At 44.8% G+C, this 22,121-nt stretch overlaps 1 protein-coding gene across 4 annotated transcripts in view; it reads left to right on the forward strand.

Moving 5' to 3' along the window:
* RGL3 (ral guanine nucleotide dissociation stimulator like 3) overlaps window positions 1-22,121 on the forward strand; it is a 159,095-nt gene that overhangs the window by 10,999 nt on the left and 125,975 nt on the right. For all 4 annotated transcript variants that reach the window (XM_077470371.1, XM_077470373.1, XM_077470369.1 and 1 more), the window contains exon 2: window positions 14,226-14,353. In XM_077470371.1, coding sequence (XP_077326497.1) covers window positions 14,234-14,353 — 120 coding nt within the window. In that variant the 5' untranslated portion in view covers window positions 14,226-14,233. The remainder of the gene's footprint in view (window positions 1-14,225; window positions 14,354-22,121) is intronic.

A 22,121-nucleotide genomic window follows, 5' to 3' on the forward strand; every position in this document is an offset into this window, starting at 1 on the left:
TTTTGTGACCTCTTGGATGAGTCGTCGCTGCGCTCTTGGGGTAATTTTGGGCGGCCGGCCACTCCTGGGAAGGTTCACCACTGTTCCATGTCTTCGCCATTTGTGGATAATGGCTCTCACTGTGGTTCGCTGGATTCCCAAAGCTTTGGAAATGGCTTTATAACCCTTTCCAGACTGATAGATCTCAATTACTTTCTTTCTCAATTGTTCCTGAATTTCTTTGGGTCTCGGCATGATGTGTAGCTTTTAAGGATCCTCTGGTGGACCTTACTGTGTCAAGCAGCTCCTATTTAAGTGATGCCTTGATTGTGAACAGGTGTGGCAATAATCAGGCCTGGGTGTGGCTATAGAAATTGAACTCAGGTGTGGACAACCACAGTTATAGTATGTTTTAACAAGGGGGGCAATCACTTTTTCACACAGGGCCATGATGGTTTGGATTTTTTTTCACCTTTAATAATAAACACCTTCATTTACAAATTGCATTTTGTGTTTACTTGTGTTGTCCTTGACTATTGTTTAAATTGGTTTGATGTTCCGAAACACTTAAGTGTGACAAACATGCAAAGGAACAGGAAATGAGGAAGGGGGCAAACACTTTTTCACACCACTGTATATACCTGATTTGGCAGGGGGTGCTATATTCACAGAAGAAGCTGATCTGCGAGTGCAAGGTACTGAATGTCCACCGCCACCCACTGATCGTCGGCAAGAGACACAGAATGGAGCTCTGCCTATGTAAAGGCAGAGTTCCATTCTGATAGTGGGGAGGGATGGATTCTGTGCTCCTGCAAAGCAGGGAATAAAATCCATCACATCCCTTAGTAAAAGCACCTCCTACTGTACACATAAACACTGGCTAGGCACACAGTTAACCCACTTGATCGTCCTAGATATTTAACCCCTTCCCAACCAATGTCATTAGTACAGTGACAGTGCATATTTTTAGCACTGAACACTGTATTAGTGTCACTGGTTCCCACGAGGTGTCAGTTAGTGTCCCGTTGTCCACCGCAATATAGCAGTCCCACTATAAGTCGCTGATTGCTGCCATTACTATTATACAAAAAATATTCCTGTATATATAGTTTGTAGATGCTATAACGTTTGTATAAACCAATCAATATACACTTTACCAAAAACATGTAGCAGAATACATATTGCCCTAAATTTATGTAGAAATTAGATTTTTTTTTCTTTTTTTTATGGGAAATGTTTTTTTTAATTGTCAGTCTTATTTTGTTTATAGCTGCTTGTAAACGCAATCCAACCACTAGAATTGCTTTTAGAAGAGACTCGGCAATTGACTCTAAAAAAACGGTATGGGAACGATGCCTGCAGCTGCGGGCATCATCCTGGTATAGCCCCTTGAAGTCCAGCGATGCGGTCAACAAGTGGTTAATATTTTTTAGTTACCTCAAATGTCTTGTGCTACTTCAGGGGTGTCCCTTTCGGGGGAAGCCCTCACCTAGTACTTGGAAGTCCGACTTCATCGGGTGCCTAAGGAGTAGAGCCTGCCTGGTTTTGGCCAGGGTGGAAAAGAGTGCTTTGTCCCTGTCAGGAGCCTTGTGCCACAGGGGGGGTAAGGGGCTGAGGCCCTTCCTCGTTGGTGGTTGGACCATACTATACCCTCAAGCACCTTTTTCTGTGTGCTGTGATTTCACAGTTCACTTTTTTTTGTTCATAGTGTTTTTTGTGGTGGCCACATTGCACAGCTTCATGACCACAGCATGTGGACACATTGCTTATAGCGGGGGGAGGATGCTAAAAACGTGGCTCAACCGAATATTTTTAACAAATCCCAACCACTAGTCTAAGTAAATATGTTGTCTAAGTGACAGTAGCTAACTGGTAGCACCTCAGCCAGTCAGCACAGGGGCCATTGGTTTGAATCCCAACCACAGCATTACTTGTCTGGAGTTTACATGCAGGCATGTACTGGCCATAGGGACTATAGGGAGTTTCCCGGTGGGCCGATGGCTCAGTGGGCCGGTTTCAGTGACAGCCAGTGGCATTGCTGGGGGGGGGGACTTTTGGGGCTATAGCCCTGAGTCAGTCCAGGAGTCCCCAACCACAGGGTCCCAGCCCACTACCTGCCCTCTTTCTGGTGACCCTGATGTAAGGAGGGGCTCTCTGGGGACCCTGATGTAAGCCGGAGGCTCTCTGGGGAACCTGATGTAAGAGAGAGGCTCTCTGTGGACCCGGATGTAAGGGGGGCTCTGCGGGGACCCGGATGTAAGGGGTTGGCTCTCTAGGGACCCCGATGTAAGGCGGATGATCTCTGGGGACTCTGATGTAAGAGGGGCTCTCTGGGGACCCTGATCTAAGGGGAAGGCTATATGGGGGTCAAACTTTTTTCAACTTTGGATTTGTAAGAAGATTACACTGAATTCGTAAAAAGGATTGTTTGTTCTATTCATTGTTTTTTTGTGGAAACAAGGAGTCCCTTATTACAAAAAGACTCCTTTTTTCTTCATTGAACTCTACACAGGATGTTTTTTGATTTTTAATCTCAATAATTTGTATTGGACTTTTTATTTTCATTTTTCATGTGATTTTAGCGCAACTTTATATATAATTTTTTTGAGTTTCTTCATATCTTGATATTAGATGGTTGTAGTTGCAGCTTTTAGGTTTACCCCAAGCGCGATATTTTTCTTTTGTTTTTTATAGTATATGGGGACCCTGATGTAAGGGGAGGCTCTCTGGGGACCCTGATGTAAGTGGGGGGCTCTCTGGGGACCCAGATGTAAGGAGGGGCTCTCTGGGGACCCTGATGTAAGGGGGGCTCTCTAGGGGCTTTTTTGCCCAATTGCGTACAGTTTATATACTGTTTTTTGCGTGTTTGCAAAATTAAAGTGGACCGGTCTGGATGAAGTCCAGGGCCAAATTTTTGTCCCAGTCCAGCCCTGTTTACATGTCCTCTCACGCTCCAAAAACATGCTGGTATGTTAATTGGATCCTGTCTAAAGTGGCCCTAGTATGTGTTTGTGTGAATGTGAGTTAGGGACCTTAGATCAGTGATTCTCAACCAGGGTTCCTCAAGAGGTTGCTAGGGGTTCCTTAGCATTGGGCCATTTCTACCTCTCAGATAAATTCCCACTGACACCATTGATATTTTTAGCTATCTGTAAGGAGGTAATTCTTCTCAATGACCACAAGTGTAAGGACCATTCTTTCCACTGACCATCACACTAATGTATCATTAGTTGTATATTTCTAATTTTTAGCGGGGGTTCCCTGGACCGGAGAGCTATTTCAAGGGTTCCTCTGTGTTAAAAAGGTTGAGAAAGGCTGCCTTAGATTGTAAGCTCCTTGAGGGCAGGGACTGGTGTGAATGCACAATATACTTTACAAGTAAAATGTCAGTGCTGTTGTAGCGGTACCCTCTTGAGTGTTGTAGTCCGTCTGTCACCCTGCCCAGCCAGGCACACAGCTCTCATTCACCCTCAGGCAGAAAACCAGGCCTTGAACTTTGTTTTTATTTTTATTGAGGGGGCATAAACTTGGATGGAGATGGGATTTTCATGAGATGCCCAAACTGATTTGCAAAACAATATATATAGGACCGACTATATACACCTACAGGATATACAACTCTAATCTTCAGCACAACTCTTGCTTGCAGACTATCTCTCCTCAACACCTCCAGCACATCACTTGCTTGCTCTTCCAGGACCAGCTAGCACTGATTTGTAGGCCGGACACTGGCTCAGCCAGGCCTAAGGTGAATGCCCTTTGCAGGCAGGGACCGCAGGCCCCTTTAGTGTAGCAAAAATATGGTAGTCCTTAGTGCTAGCTGTCCACGTGGCTTCTGAGCCCAGTACCACATCTTCAGGCCCTGCCAACCCTCATGGTTGCAGTTGCCTCTCTCCACTGCCCGCAATACCCCAGTCCACTCCTCTGGCTCTGCATCCATCCCAGACTGCAATCTCCCAGTCCTCTCCTGACTGTGTGTCACTCACCAGCATACCTCCCAGATTTTTGAGATGGGAATGAGGGACACCTACCAGCAAAAGTATGCAGGCATAGGACACACCCCCTGTCATGCCCCCTTAAAGGAGAATTGTACAAAAAAAAAAACAAGATTGGTTAAACCCACAAGTGCTTTTTTTACCACTACTATTCCTTTATATTGGCTTTTGGAAATGACAAATGCAGCAATTTAGAAATCAGATGAAAGGTTTACAGTTGGATGCTATGCTCACCAGCCCTCTTGGCTGTGACCTGTTGTTCCTCTCCTGGAGATTTTGCCTGGCAGTGCTCTCTTCCGCTGTCATCTCCTTGCTCCTGTGCCACCTGTCCAGGACACCTCCATGTGTCCTGAGAAGGGTCCTGTCCACACCCAAGCTCCAGGCCCAAGGACACCCCCCCCCCCAGACTGGGGGGCTCCCTCCAAGGCCACTACAGCCTTGCACTCCATCTCCAGCTTCCTCCCGAACAACTCATCCCCCAGCTGGGCTGACCCTGAGTATTTAATCCAGATTGGGGATTGGTCAGGACTCCTCAGAACACCCCAAGCAGCTCCACCTCCCCTCTCCTCCTTCCTTTTCAGAAAATACTAGAACATTCTGAAAAAAAGCGGAAGGTCTTGGTGATGCCGCCTGTGAGTCACCCAGCTCTACTCTGAGTCACTCCCAACCCAGATCAAAACACACTCAAGCTTGGCTGCCAACCAAGCATTGACATTTACCTACTCTCACAAAAAAAACATACACTATCCTCCTAGCACACTAGAGGGTGCTACACTATGTAAGTACCTGTAATAATAAACAAGGCCTAAATGTTTAGAGATGTCTACTACACGGATTTCCAGCTTCCACAGGTATGGTACATACTTACATTGATGCAGGCTGGACGAATATAACAAAAAATTGGCATATCTAAACCTCATCTTTATTTGCTGTATGTATCCCCACTTCCTGTCCTGGTGACAACAAATTGAGAGTAAATCTAACCAGTCAAGACAGAAAAAAACTTGGCAGAAGTTCTAACCCTTCCACACTCTATACAAAACTAAAACAAACTTGGCTGGACAAACTCTGGGCACAAAAACGTTCATTTAAAAATATTCCTCAGTAACCACAAAGGTTATGAATCCAGTTTGTGTGCACCGAAATGTCTTTGCTTTACCTTGTTAAATAGTGCTGTACATAGCCTGTGCAGAGAGGAGAGCTGTGGGAGGGTCCTAGCAGGCTCCACCCACTACAGGCTTCTTGCAGGAGGAGGCGGGGACAAGACCAGTCACCCTGCACAAGTAGAGAGAGCAGCAGTGACCGGTCTTTATCACAGAAAGCTCCTGTACAGAGGGAAAGTCTCACATCGGATTACTGCACAGATCTGGAAGAAATACAGAAATCACACCAAGATTCAAGGAAGAATACACATGGCTCTGGTATTTAGACGATACCTGTTTAGTCTGGAGTTTAAATTTCAGGGCGTCTTCCTGACAAAATCTGATATAATCTAGGGATGCACTGATACCATTTTTTTCAAAACTAGTATGAGTACCGATACTTTTTTAGCACCCGCCGATACCAATTAACAATACCTACCGCAACTGTTTTGTTTACACTTCACCTGTAAGACATGGTACTAAGCATTGAAAAGTTTACGATTGAAATACATTTATTTATTTATTTTTATATATATTTGCACTTTTTTCAATGTGAAACATATAAATATATGTTAAAGATGTAAAAACTTTAACAAACAAAGCAAACAAAAAAATGGGATTTTTATATACAGCTTACCTGTAAAATCCTTTTCTTGAGAGTACATCACGGGACACAGAATCTCATTACATAGTGGGTTATATAGGCACCTCTGGTGATTGGACACTGGTTGACCCCAATTAAGGAGAATTCCTCCCCTATATAACCCCTCCCATATGGGAGGCACCTCAGTTTTGTAGCAAAGCAATAAGAAACCACGTAAAACCCAAGAGGGGCGGGAGCCCTGTGTCCCGTGATGTACTCTCAAGAAAAGGATTTTACAGGTAAGCTGTATATAAAAATCTAATTTTCTTGATCGTACATCACAGGACACAGGAGCTTCATTACATAGTGGGATGTCCCAAAGCAATGCTCAGCTTGAGGGGAGGGAGACACAGATCATAATTATAGACCGCCAGGGACCGGAGGACCTAAACTGCAGCCTGCAGTACACTGCGCCCGAAGGCGATATCCTCTTGCCCTCTGACACCCACCTGATAGAATCTGGTGAATGTGTGGACTGATGACCAAGTTGCAGCCTTACAGATCTGAGCCAGGGAGGCCTGGTGATGCACTGCCCAAGAAGCACTTACAGCCCTAGTAGAGTGTGCTTTCACTTGAAAAGGAGGGATTTTCCCTTTAACACTATAGGCCTGAGAAATAATCTGTCTAATCCACCTTGAGAGAGTGGATTTTGATGCCGCCTGGCCCTTCCTAGGGCCTTCCGGCAAAATAAATAAGCAATCAGTTTTCCTTATCTGAGCAGTTGCTTGAAGATAAATACTGATCGCTCTAACCACATCCAAAGTGTGCAAAGATTCTTCTTCTGCGGACTGTGGGTCCGGAAAAAAGGATGGTATGATTACATCTTGATTCAAATGGAATCCCGAAACCACCTTAGGTAGAAAGGACCTGTTGGGGCGCATGACCACCCGGTACTTATGAATAATTAGATACAGCTCTTTGCTGGAAAGAGCTGCTAGCTCTGATACTCTTCTAGCCGTGGATATGGCTACCAAGAAAACCAATTTTTTAGTCAGGAGAACTAATGAAGCCAGATGCAAAGGTTCAAATGGTTGCCCCTGCAAAGCCGAGAGAACCAAATTCAGATCCCATGGGCATACTGGAGGTTTGACTGGCGGTCTTATCCGCATAGCCCCCTGGATGAAAGCCTGCATCAGGGAATGCGATGCAAGTGGCTTCTGAAAAAACACTGACAAGGCTGAAATCTGCACCTTGATAGTGCTTATGGCCAAATTAATTTCTAGGCCTGACTGGAGAAAGGCCAAGATCCTGCTAATGACATACCTTCTAGGATGCCATTCCCTGAACACCCACACCAGGAAACATATGCCCTCCAGATTTTGTAATAAATAAGCCTGGAGGCCGGCTTTCTGGCATTGACCAGAGTAGAAAGGACTGGCCCCGAAAGCCCACGGTCTCTCAGAATGTGGGTCTCAGCAGCCAAACCGTCAAATTCAGACTGTGTAAAGCAGGATGGTAGATCGGACCCCGTGAGAGCAGATCTGACCGGAGAGGGAGGATCCATGGCCTGCCTACTGCCAACTTCATGATCTCTGCGTACCACGGTCGCCTGGGCTAAGCAGAGGCTACCAAAAGGACCTATTTTGTTTCCCTCTTGACTCTTCCCAAGAACCGCGACAGAAGCGAGCATGGGGAGAAGGCATAAATCAGATTGTACTGATCCCAGGGAACTGTCAGAGCATCTGACCCCTGAGCAAGTGCATCTCTTGTCCTTGACACAAAATTGTCCAGTTTCCTGTTGAACCTGGACGCAAACAGATCTACGTCTGGAGTACCCCACCTGTGACATATGTTCCGAAACTCGTCGGGGTGCAGAGCCCATTCTCCTGGGCACAACTGCTGGCAGCTCAGAAAATCCGCCTGCCAATTTTCCACTCCTGGAATGAAGACTGCAGAAAGACATGGAACATGCTTTTTTGCCCAGACAAGTATGCGATTCACCTCTTTTTTGCGCAACCAGACTCCTGGTACCGCCCTGGTGATTGATATAAGCCACTGCTGTGGCATTGTCGGACTGAACCCGAACAGGGAGACCCTGTAGTCTGTAAGACCACTTTATGAGAGCCATCTAAACTGCCCGGATCTCCAAGACATTTATGGGCAATAGCTTCTCGATCGCAGACCATTTCCCCTGCGAGCACGTCTCAGGCTGTCAGGCTGGCATCTGTTGTGATAATCTTCCATGGAAGAGGAAGAAAAGTTTTGCCCTTCAGCAAATTCTTGGTTTGTAACCACCAGACGAGACTCTTGCGTGTCCCTGGGGATAGACGCATAGGAAGATCCAAGGATTGGGGCTTCCTGTTCCAAGCCGCAAGGATGCATCCTTGCAGAGGCCTTGAGTGGAACTGGGCGATTGGGCCTTGAAAGAGGCGACCATTTTCCCTAACAGTCTCATGCACAATCGAATGGGGGAAGATCTCCTGCCAAGAATTAGGCACACCAGATCCCCAATGGCCAAGGCTTTTGGCCTTGGAAGAAACACCTTGCCCTGAGCGGTGTCGATGATCATACCCAGGTATTCCAACCTGGTGGCAGGCTGTAGGGACAACTTTTCTAGGTTTATAATCCAACCTAGGCGTTCCAGGTGTTCTAGCGTTCTGGTAACGCTGTGGTTCAGGAACGCTACTGTTTTCTCCATGAGAAGCAAATCATCTAGATAAGCCATGAAGGCTATACCCTGAGCTCTTAGGTTTGCCAAGAGAGGGTCCAGAATCTTTGTGAAGACTCGAGGGGCCGTAGCAAGCCCGAACAGCAAGGCCACAAATTGAAAATGGCGCCGCTCTACCGCGAACCTTAGATATTTTTGGTGTGCGGGAAAAATTGGCACATGGAGATATGCATCCTTGATGTCTATTGATGCCATAAACTCTCCCCCTTGCAGGGAGGAGACCACAGTGCGAATTGACTGCATTCGGAAGGACCGGAATGCGCAAGAACCGGTTCAGATCCTTCAGATCCAGGATAGGTCTGACACTTACATTTGGCTTCGGAACGGTGAAGAGATTCGAGTAAAACCCTGAACCCTGTTCTTTTGGGTCCACTTCTACTATCACCCCCTGGGATAGTAAGTGATCTAAGGCCAGAAATAGCGGTTTTTGCTTTACTGGATCCCTGGGGATCCTTGACCTTAGAAAGCAAGAAGGTGGAATCTCCTGAAACTCTAGCCTGTAGCCCAGAGATACCGAAGAGATCACCCACTTGTCCCGGATCTCTTCCCGCCAGGCTTCCACAAACTGCCGAAGCCTTCCCCCCACTCGGCCGAGCGGGGGCGCCCCTTCACAAGGAAGCTTTTGGGCTCTGCTTGGCAGGCTTTCGCCCCCAAGTCTTTTTCTGCCCCTGGGCACGGCCCTGAGCCTTCCCTGTAGAGGAGGGTTGAGAAGGCCGTCGCCACTGCTTAGAGCTTGATGCTCCGGGAGAGAGAGAACGCCTAAATGATGGACGTTTGCTCCTTTTGACTGGAAGGAGAGTAAATTTACCCCCTGAAATTTTTTGGACGAATTTGTCTAATTCTTCTCCAAACAAACGTTCCCCTTTAAACGGGAACCCAATCAAATGCTTCTTGCATGACAGCTCAGCTGCCCAATTCTTTAGCCATAGGGCCCTTTGCATGTGTACCAACAGGAGAGACAAACAAGATGCTTGTTGGACAGAATCCAAAATCGCATCAATCATGAAACACAGAATTTGAGGTATTTCTGCATAATTCTCCACTTCCTCACTGGGAAGGAGGCCAAGCATCTGCTTAACCTGTTCCTTGAGGAACTGACACAACCCCACGGCTGCGACTGTAGGTTGCACCACAGCGCCAGTCATGGAAAAGGAGGCTTTTAATAAGGTTTCCAGCTTCTTATCACTTTAAATACCTGCGCATTATCCAAGGGACAAGTCAGGTTTTTATTCACGCAAGAAACAGCCGCATCAACAGATGGGACCCCCCACTTCTTGGTGAAACTTTCCTCCAGAGGATAATGCATAGAAAACCTTTTAGGAGGAGCAAACAGTTTATCGGGATGTCCCCAATTCTCATACAACAATTTATCCATTAAGGGATGAATTGGAAAGGAAAAAGCAGTCTGTGGGACTTTCCTGACTCCCAGGGAAGAGACAGAGGACGTAGCGACTTCAGCAGCAGGCATTTTGAATGTGGTACGCACCAATTCAGTATAATACTGCACCTGTTTTCTGAGCGCCTGGGAGGAGGGGACTCTCTCCTCTTCCTCTGATTCCTCCGACTGCTCATGATCCCTATCCCAAGATAGAGGGATCTCTCCTCATTGTCAGAAGAATCATCTGAGAGAGGAATCTCAGCAGGGGAAGGGGATCTACCCCTTTTCCTGCTATCTTTCAGGGAAGCAGAAATAAAATTCATTATTCTCCCTTCAAAACCCTCCAATGTAGCCCTAAGGGAGTCCTCAGTGACATATACCGGGGCTGACACATTAGGAGAGGCTGCAAAACCTGACAGGGGCACTGACTCGTCCTGAGAGGCTGGCTCCAGTCTTGCAGGGGGGGATGGTAACTTACAGGCATTTTTAGAACCCCTGGACCTAGGCGGTGATTTACCAGTGCCCTTGTTACCTCCCCCTGAGATCCTCTTACGAGGAGACATAGTCCTAAGCTACAAAGCAGGGGTACTAGTACAAAGTGCAATCACTGTTGTGCTTAAAGTCTCACAATAAATATATATGCTTAAACCGCACAACCTGATGCTGAGTAGGTGTCTAAGGTTTGCCTGGATCCAATCCCTTGGGATGCTTACTGCCCACAGCTCCTGTGTCTCCACTTACAGCCCCCTAACGCTCTGGGCTTTTTAAATCTGCCGCCTGGCGCCTGCGCAGTACAGCGTCGTGCACACTGACATGCACGGCTCACAACCACACCCCCCCCTCCTCCATTAGGCCGGGAGTGCGCCCAGAGCGCGTGTGCACGCGCGCGCGCGTGTGCACGAGGACCGCGGAATCCAGGGGTGGAAAGGGAAACTCCAACAGAGCTGCGTGGGACCCCCAGACTACGTGGGACCCCTGTGTTACCTCTATTGTGGCAGGGATTGCAGTGGAGACGTGAGACAGCTGGAGAACCAGGCTTCACTGAGTGTGTACTGAAAAGGCATGTAAGTATGCATCAGGCTGCTCTTACTCCCTCTAGTGGTGGAAACCAGGTAAGACATACAACTACTCAAAATGAAGAAATCCATCATATAATTATATATAGGATTAACTTCCCTTACCTGTCCTCGTGGCAGGAATTGCTGAAAACAGGCAGATTCCAGCCTTCACCCATCACGGCGGGCAGAGTTGTGCCAACCTTCAGGTTTTTTTGGGGTTCTTTCTCAGAAGAACCTCCTACCTGGACCATGTAAAAGACTCTGCCAGAAACTTTCGTGCGCTCTGTGTAAACAGTACACCAAGTCTGGTTTTCCCAGAGCCCAGTCTTCCAATGGAGAGGACTTACAGGCCAAACCTCGTTTCTTCGGTTGACGAGGCCCGGGTACCATACCATCTTGGGAGTCAAATATCGGCCCGAGATATGGATCCGGTTTGTTGTAGCCCTTAGGCCCCCGCAGGGACCTGAACAGAGCTTTCTTCATAGCACGTTTTACGTGACCAACCACCATAGACACTGGTGAAAAAACTGAGGTGCCTCCCATATGGGAGGGGTTATATAGGGGAGGAATTCTTCTTTATTGGGGTTAACCAGTGTCCAATCACCAGAGGTGCCTATATAACCCACTATGTAATGAGCTCCTGTGTCCCGTGATGTATGATCAAGAAAAAGGTTTTAATTATTAATTATTTATAAAATAGAAGTGAACAAAAAAAATCATCAGGAAAAGGAATAATTACATGGAGAATAAGGAGTTAATTAACGCTGATTGGTGTACATTAAGGGTTAATAAGGGGTTAAACAAAGGAATATTAAAAAATAAAAATAAATTATTTGGTAGGTTGCTTAAAACTGACTTCATCTGCAGATCGAAGTTCATCCCTTTGATCTGCAGATGAATAAGCAGAAAGATACAAGAAGATAACAATGTTTCTTTTTATCTTTCTGTTTCAGTGGCTGAGCAATATTGTTGATAAACATTGCCCGGCTGCTTTTTATTTTTTGTTTACACTTCAGCTGTCAACAGGGCAACCCCACTGACAGCTGAACGAGTCATCGGATGATAAGGATGCACCGGCCCTACCTTCTAAACAACCGATAATTGTCTGCCTTTTTTTTTTTTTTACATGTCGGCTGTCAGTGGGGGGAATCCTGATGACAGCTGAAAGAACCTGAGTCTGAAAGTATCGGTTTCAGGTATCAGAGCATTTGAACGAGTACCGATACTGGTGCAAAGGCTTAGAACCGACACCAGTACTGGTACTGGCATTGGTGCAACCCTAATAAAATCCAATGCAAGTTTAATACCTGCTCGCCAGAATAGTATAGTAAATGGACAGAGGAAGTCAAGGAATTCATTGAACAGAATGTGCCGAGTTTTACCCATTATTTTTTTATATTTTTAAATGCGCCCCCCTCCCCCCAGGCTTTGATCTGTTTTCAATGCCTTTCATTATAAAAGCAGGAAACTCCAACTCTGAGCGCCCCTCGTCTCAGCCTCCTTTTTGTCCACATGAAGGTTTCATCATCAGGTTTTATTTCTTCTGCTCTTTCCTGGTTCTACAATACAATGTGAGGCCATTCTTCATCATGGCAATCATCTCTTTACACTGCGCTCAGGGGGGGTCAGATGGAGGAGCAGGTTTTCTAATTCATCTCATCATCATCCCATCAGTCGTCTGTTTTCTTCTAGTTTTTGACAATGTGGTTTGTTAAAGTGGTATTAAACCCAAAAGTAAAGATGTAATATACCGCCACTTACCAATCATTGGATGTGGTGGCTGCATTAGTTTTTGCCTTTGTTTAGGCTTTTTTTCATGCTGCGAATCTGGCCAGTAACACACCTCCTGTATAGGACTGCCTCCACTCTGGATGAAGGAGCACAGGGGGAACATTTGGACAGCAATATTGTCAGTCTGGGGGGAAGGAAGTGTTAGACGTGCTAGCAGATTTTGATACAATAAAGCCTAACTCTACCGAACACTATATAATCAGTTACATCAAACCTTTTTTTTCCTTTTGGGATAAAAGTTTTACATAAATAAATAAAAGCTGATTGTTTTAAGCACCCCAGTCAGTGGTAAATCGTTTGTCTCATCCCGGTAATTGCAAGAGAGCTTGTTCTTTTGAAAAACATCAGGCTGGATCGCCAGATTAAAATAAAAGAAAGAAAGCGTAAAAAGGAAACGAATGCACCCATCACATCTAAGGATTGGGAAGCTGTAATATAATAAATGTTTGCTTTTGGGTTTAAGAACCATTAAGAAGACAACACAATTTGGGAGTTTACTAGCAAATCCTGCTTAAAGACTATAAGGTGAAATTAATTATTCAGATGGGCTAACTGATAAGGGATGTGCCACTGCTCCTACTCTTTCACGTATGTGTGTAAATTTCAACTTGAGCTACTGAGCTCTGCAAACATCCAGGAGGTAAGGAGAAACTAAAAATATGTTCAATAGCCTAAAGTGCCATCTGCAGGCTGGATTAAAAAATACCTACTATTCACATAAAGTTTTTCATAGTTACCTGACCTAACCGCTTGCCGACCAGCCACCGCAGTTATACTGTGCGAATTGCCGTAGCTGTAAGTCGGCCGCTTTAAAAACTCTAGGGGGCGCGACGCCGGAGCCGATGCGCACGTTCGGCTACCACAATGTCCGCCGGCGAATTGCGATTGCTCCTCAGAGAGCCAGAATGGGGATCTGTCAATGTAAACAGACAGATCCCTATTCTGCCAGGGAAGTAGAGAGAGATCTTCTGTTCCTAGTGATCAGGGACAGCGACCTCTCTCTACTTTCTGTGAATGCACTGCCCCCACAGTTAGAAACTCCTCCCTAGGGTACACTTAACCCCCTGATCGCCTCTTAGTGGTAACCCCTTCCCTGCCAGTGACATTTATACCGTAATCAATGGCTATTTTTAGCTCTGATCGCTGTATAAATGTCAGTGGTCCCAAAAAAGTGTCCGATCTGTCCGCCGCAATGTCGCAGTCCTGCTAAACATCGCTGATCACCGCAATTACTAGTAAAAAAAAAGTTAATAATAAAAATTCCATAAATATATAATACATTATGAAAAATATGTAAAATACATATTGGCCTAAACTGATGAAGAAATTTTTATTTTTTTGGGGTATTTATTATAGCAAAAAGTAAAATATATATATATTTTTTTCAAAATTGGCAGTCTTTTTTGTTTACAGCGCAAAAAATAAAAACCGCAGAGGTGATCATACACCATCAAAAGAAAGGTTTTGTTTGTGGGAAAAAAAGGATGCCAATTTTGTTTGGGTGCAGAGTCGCACGTCGCCACCTTGTTAAGCTTTTCTTACAACCATATCCATTACTTAATGTTTTCCAGGGGCCGCTATGTTTGGGGACCCAGGCTCACGCAATAGCCTGTCTTTGGATCTTGATATGAGTTGGGGTATTGTCCTACAAGCCTATCGATGTCTGACAATAGATGGAGAGGATGATACCAGGCATAGGGTAAGTAACAATCTCCCTGATGAGATTTTTCATCCATTCAGAGACTTCCTTGATTATTTTAGTTTTTCATTCCAGGGGTCTCCAAACTTTGTAAACAAAGGGCCTTTTTACTGTCCTGCAGACTTTAGGGGGGCTGGTGGTCAGTAGGTGCAAATAAATTACACAGCACCCAAGGTCAGTAGGATTAATGCCCCCTGATTGGTGTCAGCGAGAGGAATAGTGTCCAATCATTGGTATCAGAGGGAGAAATAGTGCAGCATCACTGGTATCAGCGGGAGGAATAGTGACCCATGATTGGTATCAGCAGGAGAAATAGTGCCCCATCATTGGTATCAGCGGGAGGAATAGTGCCTCATCATTGGCATCAGTGGGAATAATTAGTGCCCCATCATTGGTATCATTGGCAGGAATAGTGCCCCGTCATTGGTATCAGTGTGAATGAATAGTGCCCCATCATTGGTATCAGTGGAAGGAATAGTGCCCCATCATTGGTATCAGTGGAAGGAATAGTGCCCCATCATTGGCATCAGTAGAAGGAATAGTGCCCCACTATTGGTGTCAGTGGAAGGAATAGTGCCCCATTGTTGGTATCAGTAGGAGGAATAGTACCCCATTGTTGGTATCAGTTGAATGAATTATGCCCCACTATTGGTGTCAGTGTGAAGAACAGTAGCTTGTATTAGTGGGAGGATTAATGCCCCAATGGCTGGATACTGGCCACATATGGCCCACGGACTGCAGTTTGGAGACCACATCTCTAAATGACTAGATGCTCACTTCTCATTTGTGCAATGCATAATTTGCAATGGTATAATTTTATTTTCTTATTTCTATTGAGATTTTATATAATTTTTGTGCATTATGGGTTAGTCTATCTGATTGTACAGTATATTATATCTTTATTGCTTTTGGTGCTTTAAGCATGGTTGGTGCTCAATATATTTTCTTTATACTTGGGTCTACACTTGTTTTCCTATTGTTGGCCTTAAATATTGGCTACCGAGGTAATACATTTGAGGGATAAATATGCATTCCATAGATTAGTTAATTGATGGTTACCGTATCAGCCATTGTGTTTGTGTATGGGGTAACAGTTTTAAAATGCATTTATGTTATAAATATTGATATATTTTGGAGTCACAATAAAGTTTGGCATCTTGATAAAGTATGGTGCGACAAAATTTTTGGATTCTTGATATTGTCTTAAGTTGGGCCTTTGCCAGCACCTCATGGCGTATAACTCATCAGGTAGTGGTGAGTTGGAATGTGATAACCAAAATCTTTAACAGATTTTTTATATGGTGATATTTTCAAAAAACTTGCAGAGGCTTCTTCTCCCTCTGGCAGATTGTTCAAAACTTTGCTATTTGGATACTAGTATAAAGATTAAGATATATAGGAAGCTGGCATAATGTCACAGGGCACAAGAGCCCAAGAGATCTGATGGGCTTGGTAGGTGTGATGAAACAGGAGACTGGCAAAAATCAACAAGACAAGAGAAGGGTACAAAGCAACAAGACAAGATAGCGAGCCCCCTTTGAGTTGGGTTATTAAGCCAGTTCCCAAAATTGGGTCTACTGTACTATTCCTGTGAAGAAAGGTCTGAAAACCCAATTCCAAAGATCTGGCTTTACTCTCCGTGGTCTATGGACCATGATAAGAAACAGATACTTCACTTACCTAGGAGAGTGCTTTAGATCCACTGGTTGTAGGCCAGTTCCGTTGGGGTGGGGGGGGGTAAGCTGGGACACCTTGACCCAAAAGCCACCAGGGTTGTGGGTTGCAGGGTGCGTGGTCTTGCAGGGGAAGTCATATCACCCCTGTCAAGTTGGCTAACACAACTTCACAAGGCCACCATCTGTTTCCCGAAAAGAACTGGTTTATACTAAGTTAGGTATTGACGGTACAGTTATATTGTCTGAAAGAATAGGAGACCAGTCCAGCATGTTGATCTTCACAAAGCCAAGTTTCGGTTTTCTAATGTTGACACTTTTCATCGAATATATCAAAGGGAAATCATTTGTATAAAACATTTACTACACACAATAAGCAGTCATTTGTATCCATAGTTTTTTTTTCCAAAACTATAGGCCAAGAATGTCAAACATTTTCTATATTCGAGCATACAGTAGACAGTAGCTAGTCCCAATGCGGGGTATTATAGGAGAGTATTATAGGAGAGGTGCTGAGGCACACACAAAACTGAAGTGAACATATTCTACAGTTTCTAGCAAGCTCTGATGTACTGGAAATGGAGCGAGTTCAAAGAATGGCAACAAAGCTAATTAAGGATCTGGAGGATATTAGTTATGAAGAAAGGTTGCGAGCACTGAACTTATTCTCTCTGGAGGAGAGAAGCTTGAGAGGGAATATGATTTCAATATACAAATACCATACTGGTGACCCCACAATAGGGATAAAACTTTTTTGCAGAAGGGAGTTTAACAAGACTCGTTACCACTCATTAAAATTACAAGAAAAGAGGTTTAACCTTAAACTACGTAGAGGGTTCTTTATTGTAAGAGAGTCAAGGATGTGGAATTCTTTTCTACAGTCAGTGGTCTCAGCTGGGAGCATCGATAGTTTCAAGAAACTATTAGATAAGCAGCTGAATGGCCACAACATACAGGGATATACAATGTAATACTGACATATAATATTGACATATAATCACACACATAGGTTGGACTTGATGGACTCTTTTTTCAACCTCACCTACTATGTAACTATGTAACCACAGATGACACAGCGGTGTAAAATTGTCCTGCAGCAAGACAATTTCAAACAAATAATGGATAATAGGCCAAACAGGTGTATGCCTAACTTTTATTTTATTACATGGGATAGGGGGAGGATAGGGGGATGATCACATAAAGCAGGCATATGCAATTAGCGGACCTCCAGCTATTGCAAAACTACAAGTCCCATCATGCCTCTGCCTCTGGCTGTCATGCTTGTGGCTGTCAGAGTATTGCTATGCCTCATGGGAGTTGTAGTTCTGCAACAGCTGGAGGTCCGCTAATTGCATATCCCTGACATAAAGTAAAGTAGTGTAGGTGCTATACTTAACCACTGCAATACCGGGCACTTTCACCCCCTTTCTGCCCAGGCCAATTTTCAGCTTTCAGTGATCTCACACTTTGATTGAAAATTTCACGGTCATGTAAATCTGTACCAATATGATTTTTTTTTTTTAAATTGAGACAAAAGGAACTTTCATTTTGTGGTATTTAATCACCACTGTTTTTTTTTATTTTTTGCAAAACAAACAAACCCCCCCCCCCCAAAATTGTGGAAAAAAACGTTTCTGTTTTAAAATGTTACAAATAAGTAAGTTTCTTTTTCACTGATGTGCAATGGTGAGGCTGCACTGATAGGCACTGATGAGGCTGCACTGTTGTGCACTGATGAGCACTGATGAAGCTGCACTGATGAGGCTGCACTGATGGGTACTGGTGAGTTGGCACTGATGGGTACTGGTGAGTCTGCACTGATGAGGCTGCACTGATAGGCACGATGAGGTCGCACTGATGAGGAGGCACTGACGAGGCGGCACTGACGAGGCGGCACTGACATGTGGCACTGAGTACTGAAAGGCGGCACTGATGGGCACTGATAAGCTGCACTGATGGGCACTGATGGGCCTGCCCTGATTTTCTGTGTAAATTTGACCTGTCAGCCTTGCCAATTATCGGCTTCTTTCCTCACATAGTGAGTGCACGAAGAAAGGAATGCCAGTATGGAAGGAATGCCAAGGAATGCCAATAACCGGCAAATTTATTTGCATGTATTCAGCAGTGATTGGACACAGCTGATCATATGGTAAAGGGCCGCTATGATTGGCCCTTTACCTCGATCTGTGATCAGCTGTGTCCAAAGGACACAGCAGAACACAAATATTACAGCGCACACATGCAAAACTAACATTTACCTCCAGCAAGGCTTTTTAAAACACCTAGACATTTTCAAAAAACATCAAAAAATATGGGGATTTGGTCGCACCATATTTCTATATGGTGCTTGAGCCCACTTACTGCGACAAAGTACCCCATGATTGATTAAATGTTAGTTTTGCAAAGGACACAGCAGTCACAGAGCATGCCTGCCCCAAGGTTTGGGTTCTGGGAGGATATCCATGGACGCACTGTCCGGACTAGAGAGCTGTGCTGTAGCCATCTATGGCGTGGTATTGAGGTGGTTAAAAAAGGCGCTATCAACATCAAATGAAGCAAAAAAACAGCTTAACCCAAACTTAGGGCCCAATCAACATAAAATAAATAAATAAACCTGCAGAATTCACCTCAAATCCAAATCTCATCTGAGATTGACTGGTACAATGTTATTTTGAGAGAGCACATGCTGGGTGGCATAGGAAGCTAGCAAAGTGGGCACAGAAGCTGAGCTAAGGTGGCAATGAGCAACGGAAAGGGGCAGCAATGCTGGTATGTGATGTAGGTCATTTGGCCAGTTTGAGGACAACATACCGAGTAATTATTGTTTTCTTCACATTAATTAAAGGTTTTAAAATATTAAAGTATGATACCATGACGTGTGAATGTATTTTATGACACCCAGATAAAATCTCTATTGCTTTTAAATTGTTCCCTACAGCATGCTAGCTTATTAAACTATGTGGCAATATGACGGTGTAGGACACATGCAGTATTATGGGAAAGACAATAACCCCAAAGCATTGTACTATGGTGAAGGGCTGTATTGACGGCACTGTGTTCTCTGTAGGCAGGTTTTCCATTCTTATACAAGTCTATGGAAAGCAAAACACATTTGACAAACACAAATCAGACGGAAGTCAGCTGCAGGTCATGTGCACCTGGTAATAATGAAATGATCACAGCAGCTTCTCAAACTGACACACAAGCCCATCAACACAAGCCCTAAAACAGCTCCTGAGTGTCTTATTACCCCGTAATATCTTATTACGGTAACCCAGCTCCTGAGTGTCTTATTACCCCTGTAATATCTTATTACAGTAACCCAGCTCCTGAGTGTCTTATTACCCCTGTAATATATTATTACAGTAACCCGGCTCCTGAGTATCTTATTACCCCTGTAATATCTTATTACAGTAACCCAGCTCCTGAGTGTCTTAATACCCCTGTAATATCTTATTACAGTAACCCAGCTCCTGAGTGTCTTAATACCCCTGTAATATCTTATTACAGTAACCCAGCTCCTGAGTGTCTTATTACCCCTGTAATATCTTATTACAGTAACCCAGCTCCTGAGTGTCTTATTACCCCTGTAATATCTTATTACAGTAACCCAGCTCCTGAGTATCTTATTACCCCTTTAATATATTATTACAGTAACCCAGCTCCTGAGTGTCTTATTACCCCTATAATATCTTATTACAGTAACCCAGCTCCTGAGTATCTTATTGCCCCTTTAATATCTTATTACAGTAACCCAGCTCCTGAGTGTCTTATTATACCCCTGTAACATTACACAATATGACTGTAGTTGGTGTGTGTCTTCTCTCACTGTTTGACTTGAGTTTTGCTTTGAATTTTAGTATTTTGGCAACAAATAAGCTGAGATTGCTTGTTTATACATAACATAATGCAGTTTTTAGCCATAGCAAATCATCCTAACAGAACAGGCATTCTTTCTATCACAGAATATCAGAAAAGCACATTTATCAATCTTAGTATTGTGAGCTTTCTTTTCTTTATACTATTTTGGTGTTTTTGATTATGCTATGCTCAACTTGAAGTTCTCATGTAGGTATTTAATTATATTGTATAACATTTATTCCAAAATGAAGGTCAACAAAAATCTTAGAAGGTGAGATGGAACAAAACCTTTTACTTTTTATGAAACAAGGGATATTACATGGGGCCCTATTGCAAGATTTTGGTGGGGTCACCCAATGACCTCCCTATTGTCATCAATCTTAAAGTTTATGTAAACCTGATTCATGAAATTTGAGCTGAGCAAATATATCTGCAAAGTTTTCTTATCTCTCTCTTATCTATCTTCAAAGCACTATGTCCCATAGCTTTCTCCTGCCCCATTCTTCTGTTATCAGCCTGATAACTCCTGACAAGTTCTCCATCACAGTGGCGTAACTAGAACCTTCAGGGCCCCGATGCAAGAAACCATGAAGGGCCCCCCTGAACTCCAGCCAGGGCCCTTCCCTCCGAGTCCGGCGGTGGAACTCCAGGGCGTGGTCACAGATATGACCTTTGTGAGCCCTGTAGTTCCACCACTGGTATCAGTATTTTTTTTTATTATTTTTATTTTTTATTTTTAGGTGCCCCATTGGGGGACAGTCCCTAGGCAGAATGGGGTCCCCGTCCCCAGAAGAGATTAGGTCCTTTTCTCCAGGGCAGATGAAGTTACTGCCCCCAGGTGAGAAGGGGTCCCTGTCCCCACGTAAGAAGGGGTCCCTGTCCCCAGGGGGAGATGGAGGGGGTATGTAATGGTGTGGCCGCGCACTCATCCATGTTGGCCTGGGCTCCATCCAGTGTGCTGGACGGGCGATCAGCCTATCTCCCAGAAAGACCTTTCATCATCTGTTTATGACGGGGGGAGGAGGGGGGCTGGCAGACAAGCCTGCAGTGTCCTCCAGGGAGCCGGCTCTCATAGGGCTGAACTGCGTCTGTGTGCTTAAAGTTTGTTTACCTGGGAGAAGTATGCAGTGCAGTGTGGGCCGGACTCAGGGGGGGGGGGGGCAGGACTCTGGCTGGGGAGAACAGACATCGGACCGAGCGGCAATGCATGGAGCAGGAGAGGGGTACTCTGAGGAGCCGACCGAGGACACAGGTCATGCGGGAATGCACAACTAAAGAGCAGCCAGTGCGATAGTCGAGCATGGAGCTCTGCTAGTCACCCTCCACCTCCAGCCACCCGTGTGCATGGTGAACTTGAACCCCTAGCTGCCTATGCTGCTGCCGGCCATATGTAGAGGGGGCTGCATGGGCCCCCTGCATCACAGGGCCCGGTTGCGGTCGTGACTGCTGCACCCCCTATAGTTACGCCCCTGCTCCATCACATATGATAAAAGTAGCCGTAGTTTTGTGTTGGGGAGGATGCTGTAAATAGATTAGCAGAGTACTGAACTTTCCAACAATCAGAGCTGAAAGTCTCTACCTGAGTAGAGGGGGTGTGTGCATTTCCACCAATCAGCTGTATTGGCTGTATTCCCAGGCTTCACTGCAGTGCTAACCAGGAAGAGAAAATCTCCTAACTGATCTGAACTTTCTAAAGAATATATAAAGCTGAAGACAGCAGATATACATGTAAAACTTATGTAGGGTGATTTGTTTCATCTCCCAGTAATCAGTTGTCAGAAATGAGGGACATCAGTGAAGGGAATTAACTTTAATTTTCCAATTAACTGCCATGTGTTCAGTGATTTTTTTCAACATCTCAGTTCTAACTTCTGAAAGAGATGGTGAAGAAGTCAGTAAAAAAAAACATTCTGGGGAACCTGATGAACATATCATATGCGTGCTGGCTGAGGAAACCACAAGCACTAATGCAGGGCCACTGGTAAGGCAGTACAGCCAGTCCTCCTGTACTGGGCCCAGGTCCCATTAGTTCAAAAGTGGGGCCCGGGTACCTGCTGAGCAGGAGGTCTGGCTGTACTGTCTTATTACAGACACCAATCCTCTTATGCCTCCCCCTGCAGCGGTCTCAGCTTCAACTCTTCTGTCTCCCTCCGGCTGCACTGCAGGGGGCTTGGTTCTAGCACATGTGCCCCTTCCATCTGTTGTCCAGACCCCTTTCCCCCCGCAGTTCCAGC

This window comes from Lithobates pipiens, unplaced genomic scaffold, assembly GCF_037356315.1.
Source record: "Lithobates pipiens isolate NorthernLeopardFrog02 unplaced genomic scaffold, aLitPip1_a1.2 Scaffold_8, whole genome shotgun sequence".
In the NCBI taxonomy this organism is placed as follows: domain Eukaryota; kingdom Metazoa; phylum Chordata; class Amphibia; order Anura; family Ranidae; genus Lithobates; species Lithobates pipiens.